The sequence below is a fragment of the Phodopus roborovskii genome, unplaced genomic scaffold (genome assembly GCF_943737965.1).
Source record: "Phodopus roborovskii unplaced genomic scaffold, PHOROB, whole genome shotgun sequence".
Lineage (NCBI taxonomy): Eukaryota > Metazoa > Chordata > Mammalia > Rodentia > Cricetidae > Phodopus > Phodopus roborovskii.
This window is the reverse complement of record NW_026126558.1, coordinates 23,578,099-23,606,055: the sequence shown is the minus strand read 5'-3', so window position 1 is coordinate 23,606,055 and position 27,957 is coordinate 23,578,099. Positions and strand designations below refer to the sequence as shown.

General features: G+C 42.8%; 1 protein-coding gene across 2 annotated transcripts in view; it reads left to right on the top strand.

The window, feature by feature from the left end:
* Positions 1-493: 493 nt before the first annotated feature.
* The window catches only part of Phaf1 (phagosome assembly factor 1), a 30,051-nt gene continuing 2,587 nt past the window's right edge, over positions 494-27,957 (top strand). The window contains exons 1-14 of one of the 2 annotated variants that reach the window (XM_051201846.1): positions 495-812; positions 8,178-8,260; positions 10,357-10,440; positions 14,037-14,080; positions 15,926-16,005; positions 16,248-16,342; positions 16,832-16,929; positions 17,018-17,130; positions 23,424-23,557; positions 23,891-23,974; positions 26,320-26,402; positions 26,700-26,743; positions 27,165-27,208; positions 27,337-27,395. In XM_051201846.1, the coding sequence (XP_051057803.1) occupies positions 749-812; positions 8,178-8,260; positions 10,357-10,440; positions 14,037-14,080; positions 15,926-16,005; positions 16,248-16,342; positions 16,832-16,929; positions 17,018-17,130; positions 23,424-23,557; positions 23,891-23,974; positions 26,320-26,402; positions 26,700-26,743; positions 27,165-27,208; positions 27,337-27,395 (1,109 nt within the window). In that variant the 5' untranslated portion in view covers positions 495-748. Of the gene's footprint in view, positions 813-8,177; positions 8,261-10,356; positions 10,441-14,036; positions 14,081-15,925; positions 16,006-16,247; positions 16,343-16,831; positions 16,930-17,017; positions 17,131-23,423; positions 23,558-23,890; positions 23,975-26,319; positions 26,403-26,699; positions 26,744-27,164; positions 27,209-27,336; positions 27,396-27,957 lie in introns of both variants that reach the window. The other variant, XM_051201848.1, reaches the window with a different exon arrangement.

The following is a 27,957-nucleotide window of genomic DNA, read 5'->3' as shown; positions in this document are numbered from 1 at the left end:
TACTCAATCCTCTGGCCCTAGCCCTTACCCACACACTCGCACATCCTCAACTAAGAGGTGGGCCCTGCTCAGAAACTACTAGTTCCGAGGGAGAGTCCATTTCTGAACAGCTAAAGGTAGTTGCAGCCAGCGTCAGTACTATGACAAGCGAGATGGTTGTGGGGCGCTCGCAGCCAAGTCTGTGGGCCTTCCTCTCCTGTCCCTTTTGATTCTGGTGTACATTATTAGTGGGACAGGTGTTAGACGGCAGACAGCTTTATTCTTGTGTGATTGTTGTGGGCGTTGTCCCTTTCCTTGTGTAGCGCGTATTGGGTGCTGTGCATTCTTTAGGGCCTCGAGAATGTGGCCCTTAGCTTCCAAAGCACCCGTTCTTCCTGCTTTACTGGGCCGCCACCTCTGCCGTCAGACCTCCACTCCAGAGTTCGCGCGTGCGTGACTCCACCTCAGGCTCCGCCCCCTAGATTGAGCTCCGCCTTTGCCACGCTTTACGGCCCGGCACGCCGCTTTTGCTGCAGTTGCTCCAGTCGTGCTTACTGCTGTTACTGCTCCAGCCGCGGCTGCTGCCCGGGAGGTGAAGGGAGGTGAAGTGTGTTGTTGTGTTGGTGCTGTCGCCGCCGCCCGAAACGGAGTGGAGAGCCGGACGTCCGCGGGCTGGCGAGAGCGGCAAGTCAGCAGCTGCGTGGTCTCCTCAGGCCGGGTCCTGTCTGCGCTGCCGCAGGGAGGCCGCCCGGCCCCGCGAACCGAACCAATGCTGGACCTGGAGGTGGTGCCTGAACGCTCTCTGGGGAACGAGCAATGGGAATTCACGCTGGGTGAGTGGGATCCTTTCAAGACCCTATTCGCTGGCCCCTTCCGCTGCTGATCTCTGCCCCAGGTGCCGCTGCGTCCACGGCTCTCCGACTTTTCGTACCCCTGTGGTCTTGCGGTTCCAGGCTTTAGGCATCCTCTCCTCCCGTCTATCGTAGGACAGGGCTTCAGCAGGGTCCTTCTTAGAAGCTATTATCATCGCTGGTACACTTCAAATACTTGTGAGAAGGCCCCGCGCTTTTGAATTATATCTCTAGTAACCAACCGTCCCTGAGGTCTAAGGATGGATACTGTTGTTATGCCCATTTTGCAGGCTATGTAATAGTTAAGTAATGGGTGGCACCCCTGATCAACCCCCCTTGGTCTTTGATCAAGGGACAGAGGGGTCGAGGGACATGGGTTACCTTTTTTGGGAAGGAAAACCTAAGTTCATATCTCATAATCAGATGGTGTGGGAAACTGAGCTTGCTCTTGTTAAAGGAACTTCTGACTTGTTTTGAAATGTAGTCCTAACGTGCGATGTTGTAATACTAGATGACAGAGTGAAAAGTTGAGTGAAGTGGAAATTACACATAGCTTTGTTGACAATTCAGTTTGGTCACTTTTGGGCTAGTTGGGCCTTTTATGCCAGCAGTAAGAAAAGGGGGCTGGAAACAGGTGCTGCTGCTGCTTGTTTGTGTGGGCCTGAACCTCTGTCACTCTGGTGTGGGCTTCTAGACTGATCAGCTGCTCCATTTGATTATGGCTTATCCTTGAGTGTAGAAGATTCAGATCTATAGAGACAGCATATTGAAGAAAACTAGCCGGGTAGATTGCTGCAAAGAGCCTACTGGGGCTGGGTGGCTGCCTGCCTCCTGCCCATGTAGAAGTCAGTTTTACCAGGTGGGGTCTTGGTGGTTCTTTTTTCTCAGAATTTAGATTTCCTGTACCTACAGAGTTAGCAAAATTTAATGTACTATGAAAATGTTCCATTCAACTGTGAGGCACCAAGAGCTTGATTAAAGAGCTAATGGTGTTTGGCTTCTAATTAACATCCTTTTCTCCCCTGATAACGCCTACCTAACCTGAACCAGGACCACAGCATTAGCTTCAGACTTCAGATGGTATAATTAGACTGTGGATCTCTTTGTTTGACTTAGTGAATATAGGAGATTGATTGGGGTAAGAACCTTTTCCAGAACACTGAGCTATATTAACTACCAAAGGCTTCCTCTGGTAAATGTTTGACAATCAAACTCCAAGCTGCCAGTTTCCAGAAACCAAGAATTTGAGTAGCTCTTTCACACTACTGTAGCCATAAATGACAGCACACTGGGGTCAGAATTGAACTTTGGAGGGAAACTCAGAGGGATTACTTGTAACCATTTTCTTTATTATTTTGTTTTTAAATTGGGTTTCGTTTGCTTGTTTGTATTTTAGGCAGGTACTAGCACAAACTGGCTTCAAACTTTCTATGTAGCTGAAGTTGATTTTAACTTATAATATTTCTGCCAAATGGGTTTATGTCGTACTGGAGATCAAACAAGCGTGTACCACCATATCTATCCAAAGTCTGAGTTTGGGGAGATTTTTTTTTGTTTGATTGGGTTTTTTTGTTTATTTCATGTGCATTGGTGTGCTGCCTGCATGTATGTCTGTGTGAGGGTGTAGAATCCTCTGGAATTGGACTTACAAGTAGATGTGACACGCACCCTGTGGGTGCTGGGAGCTGAACCAGGGTCCCCTGGAACAGCAGCTAATGCTCTTTCATCTCTCCAGCTCTGTGAAACCCATTTCGTTGTATGTCAACCAAACAACAATAGCACAGCACACAGGCACAACCCTTAAATTCAATAGAAAGGTGTTCTTCGAAGAGGACCTTTATGCCTCTCTGTAGTCTTTAACAAAGTTCTTCAACCAAACTACTATCTAAACTTTGCTTTGTTCATTAAAATCAGACCAGAGTCTGATTTTAAACACACACACACCATTTCTGGCCTCTGCAGGCAAGCATCCATACACATTAAAAAAAAAAAAAAGATATGGGGAGGAACTCGTGTGTGTGTGTGTGTGTGTGTGTGTGTGTGTGTGTGTGTGTGTGTGTGTGTGTGTACACAACCTGCAGGAATTGATTCTTTCCACCTTGTGAGTCCTAGGATCAAACTCAGGTCATCAGGATTTCCAATAAGTACCCTTGCTCATTGTGCCATCTTACTGGCCCTAAGATCTGCAGTTTTAGTTTATGTAAATCCAGGACTGGGTGTAATGACACCACAGGACTTTAATCCTAAGATTCCAATTTTTTGTTTTGTTTTGTTTTTGTTTTTTGGGGTGTTTTGTTTTGTTTTTTGTTTGTTTGTTTTGAGACAGTGTATCCACATGGTCCTGGCTGTCCTGGAACTGGGCTATGTAGACCAGGCTGGTTACAGAGATCCACCTGCCTCTGACATTGGTCACCACACCCAGCAAAAGACTGTAATTCTTTATAACTACATTATTAAAGGAAATAGAAGATTTGTTTTAGAAATTACCCAATGAGATACCAACCATAAATTTTAAAAATAAGGGTTTTTGGGTTTTTTGTTTGTTTGTTTTGGTGGTGTGTTTGTTTGGGGGGTTGTTGTTGTTTGGGTAGGTTTTTGTTTGTTTGTTTGTTTTTTTCAAGACAGGGTTTCTTTGTGTAGCCTTGGCCATCCTGGAACTCACTCTGTAGAACAGGCTGGCCTCTGACTCACAGAGATGCATCTGCCTCTGCCTCCCTAATGCTGGTGTTAAAGGCATGTACCACCACTACCTGGCATAAGGTGCTTTTAATTATGGTGATTTAGAAAGTTGGCAAAATATAATGAATGAACAAAGCAAAGTTTAGATAGTAGTTTGGTTGAAGGAACTTTGTTAAAGACTACAGAGAGGCATAAAGGTCCTCTTCGAAGAACACCTTTCTATTAAATTTAAGGGTTGTGCCTGTGTGCTGTGCTATTGTTGTTTGGTTGACATACAATGAAATGGGTTTCACTGGTATTTTCATACATATCTATCACTATACCTTGTTCTTACTTGCCCCCTCCATTGCCCTTCCCCATTTCCCTATTTCCCCCTCTGGTTGGCTTTCCTATCATCACTAGGTTAATCTAGTTTACTTTTATAGTAGAAAAGGCAAAAGCACATTTGTTGAGGAACACAAAATGAAAGAATATCAGGCTCCCGTGGCTCTAGATCATGTGAGTTAAAGGTGTGTAACTCTAGGTTGGGTTTGGATTGTTTTTTAAATTATTGTGGGGAATTTTTCAATATTGTGTGTGTGTGTGTGTGTGTGTGTGTGTGTGTGTTGTAGTGTATGTGTGTCTCTGTGTGTATATGTGTGTTCGAACATCTGCAAAGGTGAGGCGGTATAGAATCCTCTGGAGCTGGAGTTACGGGCAGCGTGAGCAGCCTAGTATGGGTGCCTGGAACAAAATTCTGGCCCTGTGGAAGAGCAGCAAGTGCTCTTAATCTGGAGCCACCTCTCCAGCCTTTGGATTTGGATTACCACACTAGCTAGCCTCTCTTACATGGCCCTGGACCAGGAACCTCGGGCCCATCCGTTCTATTCCTTTTCATCTTGAGTAATGAAAGGACTGCTTTCTGCTGGGAATTGTCACATGGCTTCTATGCCTGGGGAAGCTCTGTAGACTCTTGATAGATTAGTGATAGCCTGTCATGAGGAGAGATGGCACAGGACACTACTAGCTGTCACCCAGTCTACATGTTATTTCAGGTGTGGGTAACTTGCTTAGTTGTTATAGTGTAACAAGCAGCAGGCAGATGTAGCCTATATTTTGCCTATAGGTGGAGAGACATAACTTGGAAAACCTACCTGTTTCTCAGGGCTCCAACCTTCAAGTTCAAGGATTGGCTTCCTAACAGGCTTTTAATTCCTCTAGAAACCAATCACGCATTAATTTAGCTAAACTTTTGTTTTGTTTTTCCCTTTTGAGATAGGGTCTCCCCATGTAACCCTGGCTGGCCTGGATCTATCTCACTGTATAGACCAGGCTGGCCTCAAGCTGACAGAGATCTGCCTGGGTGCCTGGGATTAAAGGGTGTGCTCCACCATGGCTGGTTTTCCGGACTCCAACTTTAATCCCAGCACTCTTCACAGTGAGTTCCAGGCTCTGTGACAGGGATGGGAGGGTGTGAATCAGTTTTTTCCTCCAATCCCAACCATCCAAACTTGCAGTTGGAGGTGATAGGTGGGGGTAGGTATGGAAAGTGAATCTGCTCTAAAAGTATGTTCATAGGTTAGAAATCCAGGCAGTGCTTACCTTGTTACCACAATGCTGTAAGGTTCTCTTCATTTGCCAGCTAACTGTTCTTTATCCAGTTAGGTGAAGACGATAAACACATAGCTAGCCAAAGAGAGATTTCCTGGTTCTTATTGTAATCTGTGCAAATGCAGATGTAGCTGACCCTTGTATCATTGCCTAGCATTATAATGGAGAGTCTTCTTGGCTGCCTGCCTTCCTGGCCTTTATATAATGTTGGAAGGTTAAGGAAATGCCAACAACACAGAGACAAGAAAACCTAAGCAGAATCTCTGCAAATACCACAGATAAACCCTTGTGGTATAATGGTTTCAATAGACTTGAAGAATATATTGATGTGGCAGCATGTGTCTGGATTTGTTTTTAGTTTTCGGAGACAGAATCTTGCCCATACTAGTCTTGGAACTCTGAGCAATCAATCCTCCAGTCTTAGTACCCTGGAGTGCTGCTGGGATTACTGAGTCACTGTGCTTGGCTTGGTTTTGAATCTCATCTTTAGAATATCTGAAGGCAGATTTGAAGGGTCATGTGAGAAAATGTTCCCCAGTATTGCCTGCTTGTGCAGAAACAAATGACTTGCTGTATCCAAGCTAGCATGTCTGTCTGTGGGATCTGCTCATAAATATTGGAAATTGAGTAGAAAATGATCCTACTCAAATAGTTCATTTATTGTTTTGCATTTTATTATAATAGTTCATTTTATTTTAATAGAAGATGTGTGTGTGGGGGGGATATTGTTGAGAGTAAAGGGACTTGACCTCACCTAGGGGCTCAGAGAAGGGTTGGTATTAACCCACAGGAGAAAAATAGATGATGTATACAGAAAAACATAATAAATGTGTTTGGATTTATAATTAGAGTATGATGTACTGGCAAAAGAGTAATAGCTAGGCATGGTGTCGTATCATTGTCCCACCCACCCCTACCCCACCCCCGCCAGCCCCTAATCCCAGGACAAAGGTGGCTGAGACAGGTGGACCTCTGTGAGTTTGAGGCCAGCCTGGGCTACGTAGTGAGTTCCAGACCTGCCAGAACTACACAGTGAGAACCTGTCTCAATTTGTTTTTTCCTGGAATCCTAATTTTGTTTGGTGTTAGCCACTGGGACATTGTAAAAGGCTCTAGGTTCATGAGAAAGAAATTTTGTGAGCTTCCATTAGAAGAACAGTTAACGGGCTGGAGAGATGGCTCAGAGGCTTAGAAGAACAATTAACAAGCTGGGTTCAGAGACATAGGAAAAAGGAAGAATTTAGAGGTTTTTGACTTAAGGTCACTCACTGAATATTGGAAGTAGTAAGAGAGACCCAGAATACAGAGAAGATAAAGAAAACTTTTAGTTCATTAGCTCGTATTGACATTCTAGTTGGAATCTGGGAAGTTGGCTGAATGGTGTTAAAGTAGAGGTAATTCTGTGTCATTGTGTCAGACATACCCTATCACATGCCCACAGAGACTGAGCGATGGAGGGACAGCAGGAAAGAATGGCATTTGTTTGGCATTTGGAGATGGGAAGACTGGTGTGAGACCTTTGTGCTCTACTTGTTTTGTCTCCCGGCTGTCTATAGTACAGATGTTCTCCCATTGCGGGAATGGCAGGCTGAGTAATGTATCCAACTTGTATTCTCAGCAGCTTTGTCTATTGTGCATTAGGCCCTATGCTATAGAAGGATGAAAAGTGTTTTAATTGATTATAATTCAGGACTGGGGGTTTAACTTAGTAAAGTGCTTGTCTAGCAAACAAGAGGATCATCTGAGTTCAATCACATTAAAAATAAATTAAAAAAAAACTGGGTGTGGTAGCATGGGCTTGAAATAACACTGGAGAGGTAGAAATGGGTGCATCCCTGGAGCTGAGTGGCCAATTGGCCAACCTAACCTACTTGGTGAGATCTAGGCCGATGAGAGATGCTATCTCAAAAAGACAAGGTGAATAGCTCCTACAGAAAGAACCTGAGATTGTCCTTTGGCCTCCACTTGAACACATGTGAGCACGTACACATGCATATATGTGAGCAGGTGAGTGGTGGCTGACTTGTTTACTGAGAAAAGCCTTGGTCTGTAAGTTTCCCTTTTGAGGAGGCTAGCTGGCAGGAGCTGCTGCTGTGTTCCAACATATATATATATATGAAAATTACATTTGCCCTTCTGATTGATTGCTTTTAAACAATAGCTCGTCAAATGAGAATGAAATAGAATTGTTTAAATGGATGGATCACAACTTCTAATTCTTCAACTGAAAGCTCATTTCTGCATATCTCATTTTTTTGGTCTAGAGTACCTCATTTGAGTATGGTCTTCCTTGTGGCCCTGGGTGATAGTTTATTCCCTCTTATTCCCTTTCTTCTGTCACTTACTCCACAATCCTTTAGCCCCATGGAATAAGTATTCTAAAGCCATAAATAAACAGGTGGTTAGCTCTGAACAGGGAACCGGGAAATCAGGCTGTAGTATATAGCCCATCCTGTCATTGCATTCATGAAACTGAGTTGTTTTTAGATTTTCTAGGACTCGTCTCTTCCTGTTTAATGTTAAAGGACCCTGACAACAAACTTTGGCTTTGAGTCCCTAGAATGTTAGGGATGTCCATTAAACTGGAGGTGAATGTAAATCTGCTTGTAATAGGCCTTGCCTTCAAAAATTTGTGGATTTTTAAGTAGGAATCAAATGAAATTCTTTGTAAAATAAGTTGATTGTGATCAATGTGTGACTTGAAACTTTGTTTTGTTTTTGAGAAAGGGTCCTGTGCAGGGTATGTGGGAAACCAATGTTGAGCCAGGACTAGAGGCTTTGCCACCAGTCATCAGGCTTTTTTCCAGCCTGTTCTTGGTTCATGCTGACTTTGTCTTTGAGCTCTTTGACTGCTTGGGATCAGTTTGGCTGTCCTATCGATAGGAAGCTTTTTCTGTGTTCCATTTCCCCCCTTGGACAATCTTGAGTGGTTCCTTGGTGTTTGCTCTTTAATTTTATTCTAACTTACTTCAGTGGCTACCCTGTATGCAGGCTCCAGAGATCAATCAGTGCTTAGCACTGTGTAGGGGCAGTAAATGGATAGACAAGTAACCCCACGGGTGTCCTTCCTTTATTTCAGGAATGCCTCTGGCTCAGGCAGTAGCCATTCTTCAGAAGCACTGTCGCATCATCAAAAATGTCCAGGTTCTCTACAGTGAGCAGGTGAGTGGTGGCTGACTTGTTTACTGAGAAAAGCCTTGGTCTGTAAGTTTCCCTTTTGAGGAGGCTAGCTGGCAGGAGCTGCTGCTGTGTTCCAACAGAAGAGTCTTAGGTCAGTTTTCAGGTATGTCTTCTTGGTCTGGAAACTCAGTCTTGATAATCTAGTGCTGTCAGGTTTAGAAAGAAAAGCAGTAAAAACTAAACCTGCTTTTTTATTTTGTTTAAATCTGTGCTTACGTACAAACTAAAAATGGGGACCTTTTCACGAGAAGTCACCTCAAGCTGTCTCTGACTTTCTAAAGAGCTTGTCACCTTTTGTGATTAAAGGTATCTTTTCTGCTTTGTTGGCTGTCTCATGTTCAGAATATTGAAAGAAAGATCTCTAGGTAGTAGAACATATGAATTGAGAGAAGTAGGGCTGGCTTATCCCTCCCCAAGACCATCTTCTGTCCACTGAGCTCTGAAACCTGCAGCACTGTGACATTAGAACGTGTGCAACTTAATGAATTAGCCTTTGTGTTGCAAAGCTTTGGGAACTGGTTTGAGCCTACAAAGGCCAAAGGCTGTCCCTGTGGCTTTGCTGAGATGCTTTGAGTACTGGATAGAAATTTTAATACATTTCAATTCTTAAAGCAGCCAACAGCTTATTTTTGACAAGAAAAACATTTTGGATTATAAGCGGGTAAGATTTCTGTGAAGCTTCCCAGCCTGTTACCACTTATACAAACATTCTGCAGTATCGTGTCCCTTGGCTACTTACTCTGAAAGGTCTGAGAAGGGAAATGCTTAGTCTCCAGGCAACTTTCAAGAATATGCAGGGTTCCTTGAGTCATGGTGGCAGAGTAGGTTCTCATTTAAAGAATGGATGATGGCTTTTTAAACTCTTTGTTCTCGATCATACATAATCTGACAGTGGCCATTAAAACAAAGAGGCTTGTATGTAAACCTTGAGCTGAATAAATAGAATTGTCACTCTGGAGACTGGGTGGCTTTGAAAATAGGCTTTATGCTTTCTAACCATTGTACAAATACTTGGTTCTCTTATCATTGATCATTCCAGTGTTCACAGGAATGCTAACATTAAGTTCACTTTCCCCAGTATTTTCTCATAATTGTATTAGTGTTTTGACTTTGTGACTATATGTACCACGTTCGTGCAATGCCCGGTGCCTGCAAAGGACAGAAGAGGGTATGGATCCCCCAAAACTTGAGTTAACAGATGGTTGTAAGCCACAATGTGGGTGTTGGGAACTGAACTTGAATCCTCTGCAAAAGCAGCAAGTGCTCTTAACCACTGAGCCATCTCTCCAGCTCCTCTTTAATATTTTCTGACTATATTGTAACTTAGTAGACACAGTTGCTTTTTTGTTTTGCTTTTTTTTTTTTTTTTTTTTTTTTTTTTTTTTTTTGAGGCAGGGTTTCCCTGTAGCTTTGGAACCTGTCCTGGAACTCACTCTGTAGACCAGGCTGACCTCAAACTCACTGAGATCCACCTGCCTCTGCCTCCCGAGTACTGGAACTAAAGGTGTGTGCCGCCACCACCTGCCCAGCTAAATTCTATCTTTTGTATTATTAGGTCACAGTTGTTTCTTATTCTAAGAATTTGGTCTAAAATATTCAAAATAAGCATGTGATGACTATAGATAGTACCTAGAGCCTGCGTGCCAACATGGGTTCAGCTGACATGCACAGCCAACCTGAGGCTTTTCACAAGACATACTACTCATGGGCTTCCTTGTTAGTGTGTTGGCAGAAAACTATTCAGGTGGATATTATCCTGGGGCCCCAAGAAAATGGCCTGTTTACTCAATTTTGTCTATTTCTCCCATGTATTCCTACTGAAGTCTAAAAGGGAAAGGCTCTTTTTCAGCCAGCATTTTAAAGCAGGAGTTGCAGGTCAGAAGTAAGAGACAGTGCATTCTGGCACTGGCACCATTTTGTCTTCTTCTCCACCCTCCCCCCCCTTCCAAACTTCATTAGTTGGGGGAAAGGAACTCTCTTACATATTTCCTGTGTTGCATTTTTGTTTTAAGGTTTTTCAGTAGGTGCTGGTGAATAAAGTAGTTTGTTCAAATTATGTTTTATTTTTTGTTTTGTAGTCTCCTCTAAGCCATGACCTCATCCTTAACCTGACTCAGGACGGGATCAAACTACTGTTTGATGCTTTCAATCAGAGACTTAAGGTAACCATAAATGACAACTATAGTTTCACATCTGGCTGGTCCAGTCTGTCTGGAGTTGATTAACATGTGCTATTTATCATGAGGTGTTTTGGAAACTTATAGGGGGATATAGACTTCTTCGGTTCAAAGAGCACAGTGTAGAAAACTAAAGCTGTGCCCATTCCTATAAAGCTAGGTAGAAAAATGGAACTGAGCTGGGATGGTTGAAAAGAGCTTTTGTTAGCTGGATGTAGGTGATGCACGACTTTAATCCCAGCATTAGGGAGCCAGAGGCAGGCAGATATCTGAGTTCCAGGCCAGCCTGGTCTACAGAGTGAGTTCCAGGACATGGTCCAAAACAATACAGATAAACCCTGCCTCAAAAAAGAAAAAGAAAAGAGCTTTTGTTGTCCTTTGCTCAAGGACTAATAAGAGTGTTGTAGAGCATGCTGGGAGGAAGAGAAAGAGTTGATAAAATGCTATAAAGAAGTTAACCCAAATCTTGTTTAAAAGGTTCTGGGAATGGAGCCTAACCATAGATTTTAGCTGGATTTATGTGTCTTGATTGAAAATGGAAATTTCCTCTGGGATTTATGGTTTGGTATTAATACTACCAGTAGTGAGTTGATTCTTTAACCCCATTGTGGAAATATAAACAACTTGCTGGCATATAGGGTATCTTAATTGGCGTGCAGTTTGCCAGCACCTGTTCAATCTAGAATGTTTTTAATGCACTCTGTTTTCAAATGCCTAGACTGCACAAATTAATCATGTGACACCAAACTAATGCCTCAGAGTCATGAGGTGAAATGGCACGCCCATGCTGTTTTCCTGCTTAGGCTGTGAAGTAGCCTTTGCAAAAAATGACATGCTTCCCAGCTCCCGTCATCCAGGCACAAGTGAGCTCCTTAGACAAGAAAATAAGGCATGGAAAGGGTTTTCTTGACGATCCTTCTGGGAGGTTGTTAGCTACCCATAGTTGTAGCTGTCAGAGAGAGAATGCCTGCATCTTCTACCAGTGGGGTTTCTGGCTGATAGTAGACAGTTTCTGTTAGCATAAGGTCCTGACCTTAGTGAAATGACAGCCAGTTTGGCATGGTGTACTACCATGCCTGGGCATTCTGAAGGGGACCTGGCTACTTTCTGAGTTGCCACTGTTCCTGGCTTCTTTTGCAGGGCTTCTCTCTCTTAGCAGCAGCTTCCACACTTACAGGCTTCAGACTGACCTTAAGTAGCTACATATGAGTTAGATTTACCCAATAAGGATTAATATGTTACCTGTACAAAGTAAGTCATTACCCATAAAATAGCTTAATGGGAGCAGTGAACAGCTCACACAAATATGGAGGAAAGGATTCCTTCAGGTGCCATAAAGGCCTAGCAGACAGAGCAGTCTTTCCAGTAGGAAAAATCAAATAGACATAATAGTGGAGAGGTTTCTAACTTGATTCAGTGGCATTTTTTTTTTTTTTAATTGTGTATGTGTGTCACCGCATGAATGTAGAAGTCATTCTTTCTCCATGTAGGACCTGGGGTTTGAATTCAGATCCTCCAGCATGGTAGAAAATGATTTACCCTCAGTATCTCACTAGCCCCAGTACTAATGTTAAAAAAAAAAAATTAGGAAACAGGGCTGGGAATATATATTAGTATTAGTAGAAAGCCTGTCCTTGGTTCAATCCCCAGCACCATGTGAACCAAGAGTAATAGCAAATACCTGTAATTCCACCACTGGAAGAAAGGGGCATGAGGCTCAAGAGTTCAAGATCATCCCTGACTAATTAGGTAGGGACTTGAAAGCCAGCCTGGGCTACATGAGAATTTGAGGCCAGCCTAGTTAGTCCTACAGAGCAAGTTCCAGGACAGGCTCCAAAACTACAGAGAAAAACCCTATCTCAAAAACAGACAAACAAAAACCCAAAGAAACAAAAGAAAGAAACCCTGTCTTGAAAAGTCAAAAAAAGAAAACAGTTAGGTATAGTGTCTTGTCAGAAGTTGGTGCTGATGCTCCTCACAACCTCCACATCCGAGCTCAGAGTGGCAGGGCAAATTAGGCATTGAGCCAGCTCTGTTTGTGCCATCCCTCACTGGAGGAATAAAAGGTACCTCCAACCCCCAACCAGCTATGTTGTTGGCTGCCAAGCCATGACATCATAGTATCAAGGACTCTGTTGTGTTTATTACTTGGTACCAGTAATTCCTGAGTGTTGAGTGCCTTTTCATCTGTCTCTGCGCTGACTCCTGGCATTTCATCTGAGGCTGAACCTATTAAAGACACAACTTCACAAGGGCCCCCAGGATCTTCAGGTTCAACCAGATGCCCTTTATTAGGAATATAATCTAATACTCTCACCCTTGTTCTGTACTTTTGGACCTCTTCCTCCATCCTTTTATATTATAAATAAAGTAAGCTAATTATGTGGAGTTGGTTTGTCTCTCTCTCTTTCTCTTTTTTTTTTCCCCCTCTTTTCCAAAATGGGGTTTCTCTATAGCCATAGCTGTCCTGGCTGGCCTCTGCCTCCCTAGTACTGGGATTAAAAGCATGTGCCAACACCTGGTTGGTTTTTTTATAATCTGGGCCGGGGGGGGGGGGCCCCCCCCCCCCCCCCCCAAAAAAGGGGGGGGTTTTAAAAAAAAACATAGCAGTAGGAGAGAAGGAGGGGGGGGGAAGGGGGGGAAAGAGGGGGTAGGAAGGGGGGGGAGGGGGGGGGGGGTGGGGAGAGAGGCCAGCCCCCCCCCCCCCCCAAAAGCAAAACAAGAAGACAATTGGGCTACGTAATGGAGATCCTATCTGAAACAAGTAACAGGGCCAACAGCATTGTAAGGAACAACAACACATCCTCTTTTTAATCGCTGTTGAGGTGGCAGGACAAGACCGGTGGCGGCAGGGAAAACCGCTTGTACAGTATGTGGAGAGAAAGGTCTCAGTTTGAACACATAGCATCAACAAGCTGGGTGGATATGTTTCCTGGAACATGGCATTGTCTTGTAGAATGATATGTGTTCCAGTTTGACTCAGCAGTGGAATAGATAGATGTAAGGGCCTTGGTCAAAAGCATCTACAATCAGCACTTGAATACTGTTAGAAGAGGGGAGGTTATGGTTAGGTATGGCATAGCCTTTTATATATTAGAAATAGAGTCGCTCTCGAATGAGATCCTATCTCAAAAGGAAGGAAGGAAAGAAAGAAAGAAAGAGGAAGAAAGTTTATGAAGGAAAGATGATTTGTGGTTTTCTTCCTTTTTTGTTCTTTATTTGGAGATAGAGTCTTCCTATTTGCTCAGGCTTGTGATCCTCCATTCTCAGCCTCCTGAGTAGATAAAGGTGAAACACCACACATGGCTCTTCCCCCTCCCTAAATTTAAAATGAGAACAAATGATTACATTCAGGAGAATCTTTTGGCATAGGGTACTGGTGATGAAAATGAGAACACATTAAACATGCTATATTGCTAAGCTGTGTCCTCAGGTTTGCTTTTGTGAAGTATGTTTTCCTGGAGACAGTCTCAAGTAGCTCAAGCTGGCCTTGAATCCTCCTGTCATAGCCTCTGAAGTACATCTACCTTTGTATCAACTTGAACATTTATAGCTCCTAAACAGTCTGTTTTATTTTTTAGGTGATTGAAGTTTATGACTTGACAAAAGTAAAGTTAAAATATTGGTAAGTTTTCTCTCTTATTGGTGTATTATATTTGGTACAGATCAGCTCTGTCTACTGTCTTCATTAAAGTACTAAAGGATTTCATCTGCAGCCAGGGATTACAGCCTAGTACCATATTTCCCTGAGGAAGAACATATACGTTACGTGTATATATAAAATCTAATTCAACTCTCTTAACAGAGCGCCACTGCAGCTTAGGAATGCTATGACAGTCTCCTGAGTCGTAACTGCCCTTCCCTGTGTAGCCTCTTTTTAGGTTTTTGTGAGTAACAGGACCAGGTAGCTCTGACTCCAAAACCAGCACTAAAAAGACAACCATTTTAGAGCAGAAACTGCATTTTAGAATGAAAATAGAGAAACAAAAAGCTGGCAGGGGCCACTGCCATCTCAGGCTCCGTGGAATCTGAGAAACCCATGGAGCTTCTGAAGGGTGACAGGGTGGCAGAAAAGGAATCTGTAGAGCCCAAAGTCGGCTCCAGAACAACCTAAGAAAAAAATAGGATGAGAACAGAATGGCCTGTACAAGCCTTAGATACCTGAGCCTCAGTTGGCAAAGTGCTATGCTCACATTTAGAACACAGTTCTCAGGCTAGGAATAAATTCAGCCCCAGTAGTGGTAAGCTTGCCTGGCATATATGGGGCCTTGGGTTCATTCCCCGATACTGCAGCAATAAAGACGACTACCCTCCAATAAGCCTTTTTAGGATTCCTTATTGAGAACATGACAAGAACCCAATTCCTGAGGCAGTTCAGACAGTATTTGCTTTCAGAGGAATGGACAAACAAGTGTGTAATGACTCTAGATCCATTTGTTCTTTTAGTGTTACTTTCTAGAACCTTCTTACCTCCAGGTCTGTCTTGTCTCTCTTTTTGTTTGGAGTCGGTAATATATTGGGGAAGCCCCAGAGAGTCAACTCTGTTATATGATCTTCCGAGACTTGATCTATTTCTCACCTAATTAATTTTTCTTGTTTGTAGTTTATTTAATTTAAAAAAAAAATGTTTTGTTTTGTTTTTTTTTTAAGTTTTGAGACAGGGTCTCACTGTGTGGCTTTGGCTAGCCTGGCACTCTGTATGTGGACCAGGCTGGCCTTGCACTCACTGAAACCTGCCTCCCAATTAGTAATTAAAGGTGTGAACCACCATGCCTAGCCATTTTATTTTTTTACAGTGTGTGTGTGTGTGTGTGTGTGTTGGTTTGGTTTGGGGTTTTTCAAAAAGAGTTTCTCTGTGTAACAGCTCTGGCTATCCTGGAACTCTACCTATAGACCAGGCTGGTCTTGAACTCAGAGATCCACCTGCCTGTCTGTCTCCTGAGCCCTTGGATCAAAGGTGAGCGCCACACCACCCAGCCAATGTGTTTAAGAAGAATAACTCTTTAGCCAGGTGTTGGTGGTGCCTTTAATCCTAGCACTTGGGAGGCAGAGACAAGCAGGTGGATCTCTTCGAGTTCGAGGCCAGCCTGATGTACAGAGCAAGTTTCAGAACAGCCAGGACTGTTACACAAAGAAACCCTATCTCAAAAAAAAAAAAAACACATATATATATATATATATATACACACACACACACACACACACACACTTTAAACTGGTAAAAGACCGGGTGGGTGGTGGAGGCAGTGAGCACTTCTAATCCTAGCACCTTTAAACAATACAGTAGCACACACTGGTAATCCCAGCACTTGGGAGGCCAAGACAGAAGGATTGCAGGGTTTTCAAGGCCAGCCAGGGTAAATAGAAAGATTATATCTATCTCTTAATAAATAATAACTTCAGCCATTTCTCATTAATTATCTAAGTCCATCTTGTTAATCCTGGTATTAAAACTACTTGTATTTTCCAGTGGAGTTCATTTTAACTCTCAGGCCATCGCTCCTACCATTGAACAAATTGACCAGTCTTTTGGCGCAACCCATCCTGGAGGTAAGCCGAGTTCATCTGATTCCTCTGGTCATTAGAGGTGGCCCATAGCAATAAACCTGGTGGGTAGTACCATCTCTCCTCACTTCAGGTACTTGGTGAGTATGAAGGACCCTACTCCCTCCTTGTTTTCATCCTGGTGGGTCAGTTCAGAAACTAGACATGAGTCATTATTTGCTGCCAAGCTGGTTTATATCAGAAAGCAGACGCCAGTCAACTGTTGTTGTTTCTTCCTCACTCCACAGTGTACAACTCTGCTGAGCAGCTCTTCCACCTCAACTTCAGAGGACTGTCTTTCTCTTTTCAGTTAGACTCATGGACGGAGGCTCCCAAGTACGAGGTTGGCACTTCCTGTCCCTTAGTATGTTTTATTTCCCAGTGTCCATGTGGAATAAGGAACTGGATAGGACACCTTATCTTTGAGTTCTTTAAGGGCCAAGAGAGACAGAATGGGTAGAGCTGACAGGAAGAACAGGCTCAGGCCAGCGTTCCAAGGAGGAGGTATTTTGCACTGCAGAGGACATTTTCAGAAGTATAGCCAACCATTTTCTAACTGAAACATCCTAAGCAGAGGTTGGAGAGTTCATTCTCTGAATTTTCAGTTACTTGTTTTAAAGATGATCAATCAAGAAATGAATATGTATGCTTGTAATACCAGTTCTTAGGAGGCTGAGGCAGAAGGATCTCTGAGTTAGTTGATTCAGAGCCAACTTTGATCATGTGCTTTGACCAGACCGGTTTTTAAAAGACTGTAAGTGCCAGGGAGGACTAGATGCCGAGTCATGTGATCTGCACAATGTTCCTAGTAAAAATTATGCCTTGTTTGCAGCCCAATTTTGCCCATGGTCTAGCTTCTCTTCAGATACCCCATGGAGCAACTGTAAAACGAATGTATATCTACAGTGGAAACAGCCTCCAGGACACCAAGTAAGTGTGAGGGATATGAGCTTTGTGCTGAGCCTGTCGCCTTTCTGGGATGGAGATCCATGTCTTGTTCATTCCTTGCCTCCCCCAGGGCTCCTGTGATGCCCCTGAGCTGTTTCCTGGGGAATGTATATGCTGAAAGTGTAGATGTTCTTCGAGATGGGACTGGACCCTCAGGGTTGCGACTTCGCTTGCTCGCTGCAGGTAGGTCCCCCATGGTATCCATGTAGAGACTCTGCCATCTGAAGCATCTGGTGAGACATTGTGCCTGGTTTATAGACATGTTAATCATTATGTTCCTGTGTTGGAAAGGGCCCCCTAGCTCTCAGGTTTCCTTGTATGAACACTAATCACAGTTGTGAGGTCTTGACCTCCCAGAAGCAGAACTTCCTAATATCATCACTTTAACAGGATCGGATTCAGCCATGCAGTTAGTTTTGAGGCCATTCTGGTCTGCAGAGCAAATTCCAAGACAGCCAAAGCTACACAGAGAAACCCTGTCTCAGAAGGAAAAAAAAAGTTCAGATTCAACACACAAGTTTTAGGAGAATATAAACATTTAATCTTTTACTAGATAGTTAATAGAGAACAAGTGATATTGGTTACTTATTTAATGAAATAACAGTTTAATGCATCTTAATCAAGGGACAGAGTATGGTTTTACCCTTGTCTATCTATGATGCATGTGTTTGAATGTGCTGATGTGTGTACCCAGATGTGTGTGCAGGTGCAGAGGTTAGAGCAGAACAGTGGATGTCCTCTCCCTACCTTATTACTTCAGAATCTCTCACTGAACCAGAAAAGTCCTTGGCAATTTCAGCTAGGCTGTGGCCAGCAAGCTCTCAGGATCAGCTCATAATGCTGGACGTACTGGGATTAAGGTGTGTACCACCACTGCCTGGCTGGTTTTTATTTGAGGTTTTTGCAGTGCAGGTAAGCAAGTCCTCCACTTAGAACTTAGGCAAGTTCTTTGTATTCTTTGTTGCATTGTTCCATTTGTAAAATAGGTGTAATGACAGTAATTCCTCTCATGTCTGCCATGAGCATTTGAAAGGTGATTGGCCATAAAGTGCCTAGACAGATAACTAGCACCCAGAGGGAAAAGAAAGCTCAACAAATGTTCCCTGGTGTAGATATGGGGACACATTCCAGGCACCTGTATCACCACTTAAAGATAGGTGAACTGGGGCTGTTAGAAGTGTCACAATTTTAGCATGAGTAGCATAGGCATCTTCTACCTAAAAATAACTTGGAGCTTATAAAAGCCCAGAAGATCCTTGGGATGATGCTCTGAATTGCTCTAAATGGGGAATGATTGGTTATTCTGTAGGAGCCCCTGGCCTTCTTGGGGATCTTGGGAGTCACTGTGGTCCAAGCTCCTTCCCTAATCTGTCTGTAGTCCCCCTACTCACCCACCTTAGGATTTTAACTTGTTACTTTTCTGTAGCATGAATAATAAAATTCCAGAGACAGATATTGGAATTAAAGCTGAACATCAGAGAAGCAAAGTGGCTAGCCACTTGAGAGTTCTCACCTCTGCCAATGCTCAGACAGAAAGGGGTGATCAACCTAACCTTAGACAGAACCTCAACTTCATGGCTCTTCAAACTCAGTGAGGCTACAATGAGCTCCTGTCCCCTCCACCCTATATTCCTCTCTCTGCCCAGCCTCATCACTCTTCTCTCCACCTCCCTAGTTCCGGGATTAAAGGTGTGAGCTCTGTTTCTCTTTTAAACTGATTCACTCAAATGTAGCCCAGGCTGGCCTTGAACTCACAGAGATCCATCTGCCTCTGTCTCCTGAATGCTGGGATTTAAGCTGTGTGCCACCATTGCCTGGCCTGTATGGCTGACTAGTGTGGCTAGCTTTGTATTCAATCTTCCAGCTAGCTAATTTTGTTAGATCATAAAATTTCACTACATTTATCACCTCTACACTAGTTCCTGGCTCATCTTATCTAGTTGCTAAAACTTGCAAGGACAAAAATAGGCTCTGCAGGGGACATTAATCCCTCTTCTTGGTAGCTACCAATTTCCTCTCCATTTTCCCTGCCCAGGCTCACAGACCTTCCTTCCTAACAGTCCTGTCTCTTAGTTCTTGGGTTATCCTTGCTGGAATTAAGGTTAACACCACTATTGCTTGGCAGTTTTTTATTTGTTTTTTGTTTGTTTGTTTGTTTCTTAATCTTGAGTGCTGGGAGTTCAAATTAAACTACCTTCTTAACTACCAAGCAGTGTGTCCAGCCCCACAGGTTTATAGTCAGTAAGTGTTTTGGGAGTTTTTTTTTTTTTTTTCATTGACAGTGTCTTATAATAATATAGTCTGAGGATTTGCCAGGAACTTGAAATCATCCTCCTGTTTTGGCCTCCTGAGTAATCAGATTATGGGAAATACCACCACTTGTTTGTTAGGAATATCTGAATAAACATCAGTGATACACACATAAATATAAGGCTTGCACATAGTTCACTGCAGAGACATGTACCTTTGTGGTGATTTCAAGATTGCTCTTGGATATGTCTGGGCTGCAGAGACCATGCCTTCTTTGATCTCATGGTCCAACCTGCATATATCTTCATCCATTAGCATCTTGTATGTTTCCTGGGTGTGGTAGCTCAAGACTAATTCCAGCACTTTAAGAGACCAGGCAAAAAAGATCACCATGACTTTGAGACTAGCTTTGGCTACATTTTAAGACCCTGCCTCAAGGGGAGGGGGGAATTGCTTACTGAATTAACTCCTGAACAATTAGTCTACAACCTCCGGGTTAGAACTTTCCTAAAATATATATAGTTATTGATGGTGATGGTAATGATGGTGATGATGATGACAACAACAACTAGACTCATGGTGACAGGCATTGCTAGTATTGATTGGAGTTGATTATCTCCTTTCTCTTTTATGTGGGTCCCAAGGGTCAAACTCAGGTTATCAGCACTGTACACTGAGTGCTGGCTCCAAAAGTATTGTATAACTAAGGCAAAGCAACATTGCACTTAAGCTGTTGCTTGAAGAAATTGACATAGAACAGGCAACAAAGTCAGGTGATGTGCTATCTCCCTTCTCGGGAGAATCATTCCTGAAATATAGCAGAGTCTCAATTTTAGAACAGTAGTGATCACAGGTGACAGCTAGCAGGAACCCATTGAGGGTAGAGATTTTAGCCAGTGCTGCCTGAACTGTCCATGGAGGAAAAACATTTTCTATTATTTTATTGAGAATTTCCTTTGGCAAATACAAGGGTTTCTTCCAACCCATTTTGTACATCTGTTTCTTAGGTAGTATGGCTATGGTGATACTTTTGACAAGAAGACAGTTCAGTTGTGGGCACTACAATAATTGATTTAAAAAAAAAAAAGACACTTAGGAAATCACAAACTGAGAGAACAGCACAGAATGCATAAAATGGGATAGGGATGAGGGATACTTTTTCTACAAGGAAGAGGTATCATGACTTAGAAGAGCAAACAGATGTTATCAGCTAGATCCATGGTTGTAACATGTATGGTGGATGCTCATGTTATAAGGTTACTTCTACCTGTTGGCTGCTTTCAGCAAACAATTAACACATCTACAAATATATTACTCTAGATTAAAGCTGTATATTAGAAATCAAAGGCAAGTTAGGTTGATGCATTGTTTTTGTTTGTTTGTTTGTTTTGACAAAATATGAGAAATCTTGTTTCGCACCAGATTACATGAAAAGTAAGTATATAGGTGAGTGAATGGAAGGAGGGATACAGTACCCATACATGTTGAGACCAGAGAGTACCACTGGGTGTCTTCTTAAGGTACCCCTCACTTAAATAAATAAATACATACATACATACATACAAGGATTCCCTTTACTTTGATATATATGGGTGCTTTTGTCTGGATACATATGGATTCCCTGACACTTGGGTTATATGATGGTTGTGAACCACCATGTAGGTTCTGGAAACTGACCCAGGTCCTCTGAAAGAGTAGTAGGTGTTCTTAAATATTGAGCTATCCCTCTAGCCCCTCCTGCATGTCATTTTTTATTATATTATTTATTTTTATTTTATATATCAATCCCAGTTCCCTCTCCCTCCCTCTTTCCCTCTCTCCCACCCTCATATGCACCCCGACAACCCTCCCCTCCCAACCCCCCCACACTCCACATGTAGGGTGATGCCTTCCAGGAGGGGTCATCTAAATCTGTCAAGTCATTTGGAGTAGGGACTAGGCCCTCCCTCCTGTCTCTAGGTTAAGGCAGTACAGTATCCCCCATGGGGGATGTGCCCACAAAGTTCTTTTGTGCACCAGGAATACATCCTGGTTCCACTATATTAGGACCCTAAGACTGCTCAGGCCTTGTAGCTGAGACCCATGTTCAGGGGATCTGAGTCAGTCCCATGCTGGATTCCCAGCTATCAATCTGGGGACTCATTAGCTCCTCCTTGTTCAGGTAAGCTATCTCTATGTGTTTCTGCAGGGTGGTCTTTTCTTCCCTCTGCATCTGGATTCTAGTTCAGCTCAGTGTTTAGTTGTGGGTGTTTGCTTCTGTTTCCATCAGGTACTAGATGAGGGCTCCATGATGGTGGATACAAGTTAGTCGTTGATCTCATTATCAGGTTAAACATAAACAGACTAAGTCATAATTAGATAGCACGGGTTAAGTACATAGTCTTAAATAAATGCACTTACTCCAGAGTCAAAGGCAGGCAGATCTCGGAGTTAGAGGCCAGCCTGATCTATAGAATGAGTTCCAGAATAACCAAGGCTATACCGAGAAACCCCGTTTCAAGAGAGAGAAATTTTTATTTAAAAAAAAAAAAAAGATATATAAAATCATTACAGTCTTTAAGCAGCAAATAAAACAGCTTCAGCCAGGCAGTGGTGATGTACTCCTTTAGTCCCAGCTCTCAGAAGGCAGAGACAGGCAGGCAGATCTCTATGCGTTCAAGGTCAGCCTGGTCTACAAAGCGAGTTCCAGGACAGCTAGGGCTGTTACACTGAGGAAACACTGTCTTGAAAAACAAAAACAAAAAAACTAGTTTCACCTGTGAAGAGTCACTTCCTGGAGAACTATTCATAGGAATCTGATGCACTTGGAGAATTCGGTACCTAGTTACTTCAGATTTAGGTTCTCTGAAGTTGTTCAAATACAGCAAGTTGATTGTTACACATGAAAAAGTTTGGATAGATGTAATGCCCTTGCAGAATAAGATGATATCTTGTTAACATGACACTAGAAATTGAGGATTTTCTCTGACTTTTTGGCTGCTGTTTAAAAATCGGTTAATCATCCATGTCTCCCACCCACAGAATGTGCAGAATGTGGAGATTTTACTTTTATTATGTCTGCTGTTTATGATGCAAGCACTTCTCCATTTGTATGGGTGTGTCATTGAACTGAATAAATTCTTAGCATACCACGCTGCTTTTGTTATTTTTCTTCCTGATTTACCTCTAAGTGAAATAGTGTTCTTATTCCCTGGGTCAGATGTTTCTGTAGGGTTAAAAAATACACTGTGGTACAGCCCCTAAAGTATCCATTGACCTCTCAGCACTCAGAGGCATGCAGAACTGAGTTCAAGGCCAGCCAGGGGTTTCAGAAAGACCCCTTAAAACCAAAATACAAAGAAAAATGTACCTCTTGCCAGGCTTAGTAGGATATATCTTTAATCCCAGTACTTGAGAAGCTGAGGCAGAAGGATCACAAATTTGAAGCTTTTTACTATTGTGTTCATAATAGCCACGACTGTGATGACCAGACCACACACAAATTGAACAGTAGACCTTTTGGGGAGAGACTAGGCACTTTTACTCACCAGTATTTCATCAACAGCTAGCACAGTGCTCTAGCCCCTGGTAGGTAATAGACACTTGGGTAACTCGAGTTACTTGAGTGTGTCACCACACTCGGGTAACTCGAGTTACTTGAGTGTGTCACCACACTCACTGCCTGTATAAATTTAGTCCTGGAAGTAGAAGCAGAGGGTCAGAATTTCAGGGTGGTCCTTGCCTCCTTTGCTAGTTTGAGGCCACCTTGGGTATGAGAGAATTTATCTTATTTGGAAAAGCAAAAGAAATACGTGAGTTTGTTGGTTTGTTTTTGAGACAGAACTTCTCTGTACAACAGCCCTAGCTGTTCTAAAACTCTTAGACCAGGCTGTCCTGGAACTCAGAGAGATCCACCTACCTCTGCCTCCTGGGTGCTGGAATTAAAGGTGTGCTCCACCACTCCCTGCAAGAAATACATGTTAAAGATAAAAAAGAAAATAAGTGCTTAAGTATTGGGTGAATAGATTAATTCTCCAGAATCCCTAACACTATTTTCAAGTAGATAGTGCTTTCTCAAAGTCTTGCTTAATTAAGCCCCTTTGACCTGGTATTTACATTTGCATGCAGTCTTGCCCTTTGGCTAGACCTGATAAGTCAAGAGCTGTTAGCTTCTTGGAGCCCCCATGACCTTGGGCAATGTGTTTCCAGTCCTGACCAGAACCTGATGACTTTTCCCTTATCTGCAGGTTGTGGACCCGGAGTATTAGCAGATGCCAAAATGCGAGTATTTGAGCGCTCAGTGTATTTTGGTGATTCTTGCCAAGATGTTCTTAGCATGCTTGGCTCTCCACACAAGGTCTTCTATAAATCCGAAGACAAGGTAGGGGAAAGATATTTACAGTGTAAATAGACAATCTCCACCTTTATCCACCAATAGTTTAATATGCATAAATGAACTCTGCTGTTTTCCCACAGAATCTGTTCTAATTGAAGTAGAAGTTTTTCTCTGAGCCCTCTTGGTCTAATGACTCTGAACTGTCACTTGTCAGTTCTGCCCACTTGGAGATCTGTCCATAGTAACAGATCTGGCTCCCTGCAGTCTTACATATCTAACCCTTAATGTTATACTAGGAACACTATGTACATACATACTTTTAATTAGAAACTATTTTAAAGGAAGGGATTTTAATTTCTTGTTATTTTCCCCCAACAGATGAAGATTCACTCTCCTTCCCCTCATAAACAAGTTCCATCCAAGTGCAATGACTACTTTTTTAACTATTTCACTCTTGGAGTGGTAAGTATGGTGACATGGGAGGTGGCTTCACTCCTCACTTTTGTTGGCATAGGCAGAGCATCCCTTGAGTGCCCGTGTAAACATGTGCGGCATTATCACCCATGGATTAAAGGACTTTTGCTTCTCGGTGGTTGTGCCAGGTATTGCTTTTCATAGGTTCTGGTACCCAGTGTGGGCAGGCATTCCTTCTACGAAAAGTATTGAGAAACATCAGGATACCGGGTTTGCTCATACATCTTGCATTCTTTTGGGGGGAAACATGCTTTACCATATAGGGACTATGGAAATCACTTGCATTAAAATGGGGAATTATCCTGTAATACATAAGACACTCTTCCGGAGTCAGAGCAACTAGAAGGGACCAGGCAGTAAGAGTAAGCTTTTGTATTTTTTAGAGGGAGCACCCAAGACACTGATACAGCTGTATATTCTGGACCTAAGGCTCTGGGTAGAGTTGATGGCGGCCATCAGGTTTGGCAGTGGATAGGATGCATGACAGACATGATTGAATAATTATAAGGAACCATCTCAGGGCAAAGTTGACCTATGCCATGGGTCATTGTTGTTTTTTTACTTTGATTTGAAATGGTCTTAAAGTTTGTAGCCAAGGCTGGCCTCAGACCCTTAATCATCTCATGCCTGTAAGTACAGCATGTGTTAATATTATGTCTAGCCAGACCATAAGTCTTAGATTAGCTTTGAGCCTTCCATAGGCTGAAAGTTCAAAGGCAATAAATAAATAAAATAAAAGTAGATTATCAAGAGGGAGAAAAAGACTAGGTATATCTACATGGGAAAGGTCAGACACAAGTCCTGAGGAGCTTTCGGGGGTGGACTTCTGATGGTAGGATAGTGGTAGGAAGGAATGGTGGGTGCTGTTGTAGTTGGACCTCTGAATTCAAGGGCCAATGATGGTAATGAGAAAGATTGCCAGAGTCCAGTGTCATGGGGTTCAGATCCCAAAGAGGTGATGTGGAGTTAGCAAAGGGAAGGAGACTGGTGGGATTTGAGGGTGAATTGGGATGGCTGCTCTTTTATTGAAAAAAAAGACTACTACTTTTATACTCTAGAATTGCACAAAAGATTAAATGGGAGGAAAGGGGCTTGTGTGCTAGGGTGGAGCTTATGAGCAAGGATTGAGGAAGCTAGCATTGAAACTGACAAATTAATAGGCACCACGGTCATATCAATGGAAGGGCTACAAGTTCCTCCTCTTGCCAGAGATAAGGAGAATGATTCCTTTTTAGCAAGCAGGAATTTTCTTCGAGTCCCTGAGGCCTTTTGTCTAAATGCCTGCCTGCGGGCCCTTAGGAAAAGATCTATAGTGGGTTGTCCATTATAGAATATTGTAGTTTTTTTGTATAGCTTAGTTTATTTAAATAGCTAAAGCTTAAAGCAAGCAAAGACGAAGCTAGAGGGATACTACTGTAAAGCTGGGTAGACCTTAGGAATTTCTAAATCTTGATTATCAAATAGACCTTACTTATCAAGCATGTGCTACTTAACTAAATTTTCTAGCAGCTTGGTGTTAACTTGTGTGGGCGTAGGAAGAATTATCACGCTGTATGATTCTATAGTGGTAGCTGTTCTTTACAAAGAATTATTTTGTTTAAAGAGGTTGCTATTGTATACATACTCATCCTCCACTGAAGTCCACGCAAAACTTCCCAAAGGGAAGGCATAATAGTGAAAATCATTAAAAGTAAAAGTAAAAGGCTGCTGGAGAAGTGTGATCCAAAAAGTTGAAATGCTGGAACTTTGTCAACAGCAAATGGTCTCCATGTGGTCCACAAAAGAAGGCGATGGATAACTTTGGTTGATTTTGTTGGCTATTGGTAAATGAGTAAAGTGAGAAATAACACTGAAATCCCTGACCTCAGCAAGCAGCTCACAAGAGCTAGGAAAGTTGGTGATTACAGGAGGGAATGATCAATGGGTGGCAGCAGATTCAGGTTTAAGGTTAGGTGGTAGGAGGTTAGGTGCAATTCCCTTAGTCATTGATTTCCATAGATGCAGGATAGTCTGATTGGTTACAGTATTTATGTAGTTGTCCCTTCAAGGCTGAAATACCCTGAATCTTCTTGATGACTTTTGAGTCAAAGTCTGTAATTAGTTTAAAAAAAAAAAAAAATTCTAGGTGCCATTTGAAAAAGAAAAAGATTTCCCTTGGCTGTTTAAATTGCAGTGGGTGGATTTATAGTTCCTGTGCATGCCAGGACCCCTACACCACCTAGTTAGGACTGCTAGGTATATGTGGGAGGGAGCTGCTAGCATTCTCATGGTTCGAGATTCCCAGTTGGAATGCTTTTGGTAAGGCCCCTGACCTGCCTTGTTTCCTTTGTCAGGACATACTCTTTGATGCAAATACACACAAAGTGAAGAAGTTTGTCCTTCATACCAATTACCCCGGGCATTATAATTTTAACATGTGAGTACACCTTTGGTGAGCAAGAGGAACTGAACTTTGACTGTTAAATCCGTCTCTCCCAGATTTCTTCCTTTCAGTTGTGCTGGTGATTGAACCCAGGGCCTTGAGTTAGTGTTTTTAGACCTGAAAGCCATGTCCTTTTTCTGTTTGGCTTCAGTTCCTGAGTTGGGCCTTCCCCTAGCAAATGTTGTCAAAGACCCTAGACCAGGGTTCTGGCTTTTCTGGGATGCAGGGTAGAGATGTGAGGGCAGTTGGGCCTCCCAAGAAACAGCTTTTACTTATCTGTCTTCTTCCTAGTTACCACCGCTGTGAGTTCAAGATCCCACTAGCTGTAAAGAAAGGTGAGTGCAGAAGTACCTGCAGGTTAAAGGGGGTGTGGAATTAACTTTCCTGTGTTAAGAAAGAAGAAAAGCCAGCAGAGTGCAGTAGCCAAGCTGGCTAAGCCGTTCTCTCACTGTCTGTCCCCAGAGCCTCAACACCTCTGGATGGGTCCTTTGTTTTGGAGGCCATGAAGACTAAGGAGTTTCCTGTCATCAGATTATCAATTAGTGCTCCTTACACATCCTTTGTGCACACCTCAATTAGTGTAGCTCACCCTAAGACTGGCCTCCCTTTGTCTTTCCACATTCTTCCAAGTGTTCTTTGCACCCTGTACACTCCAGCCACAGCAAAAAGAGTAGCTAGGTCTGGATTCTGCCGGTGGCTGGAGCTACAGGTAGCCAAGGCCAGTCAAACCCAGCCTATTCCATCTTCTCTTTCTAGAAAATGCAAGTGGTCAGACTGAAACATGCACGACCTACAGCAAGGTAACCTCTTATTTTCCTATCTAATAGTCTGAGAATAAGGTGGCTATGTCTAGGGCCATAAACTCTGGATAGTCCATTAGTCACAGTGTACACTGGTCCTTGTTGACCCCTTATTATCTCTTTTGCAGTGGGACAATATCCAGGAGCTTCTAGGTCATCCTGTGGAGAAGCCTGTTGTGTTGCACAGGTAAGTGGGAGGTTGCTGTGTCTTGCCACCTCATCCTGCTCCTTGAAGCTCAGAAGGCTCAAGGAAGTCTAGCAGTGTTTAGTGTACAACTTACACAAGTTTCTGGACTAGGGATACAGCTCAGTATAGTATATACCTAGCATGTGCTGGCCCTGGGCTAAATTCTAACTCCGGTGGAGAAGATGTTGGTGTTGCTGAGACATACTTCCTGCCCCATCATGTGTGTGACCTCATGGTTGCCATGCTGAAGGGGCCTTCCTGGCTTCTGTAATAACTGTCCTAGTCTGTTGCTGTGGAGACAAAAGGTTTTTGTTGTTGTTGTTGGTGGTGGTTTTTTGTTTTGTTTTGTGGTTTTTTTTTTTTTTTTTTTTTTTTTTTTTGACGTGCACAGTCCATCATTGAGGGGGTTCAGGGCCTGAACCATGGAAGAAAGCCACTCATCATGGCTTTCTCAGTTTTCTTCCTTTTGGGGTGGGGATAGATGGGTAGAAAAGATCTTTCTATGTAGCTCTGGCAGTTCTTGAACTCTCAGATCCATCTGCTCCTGCCTCATAGATGCTGT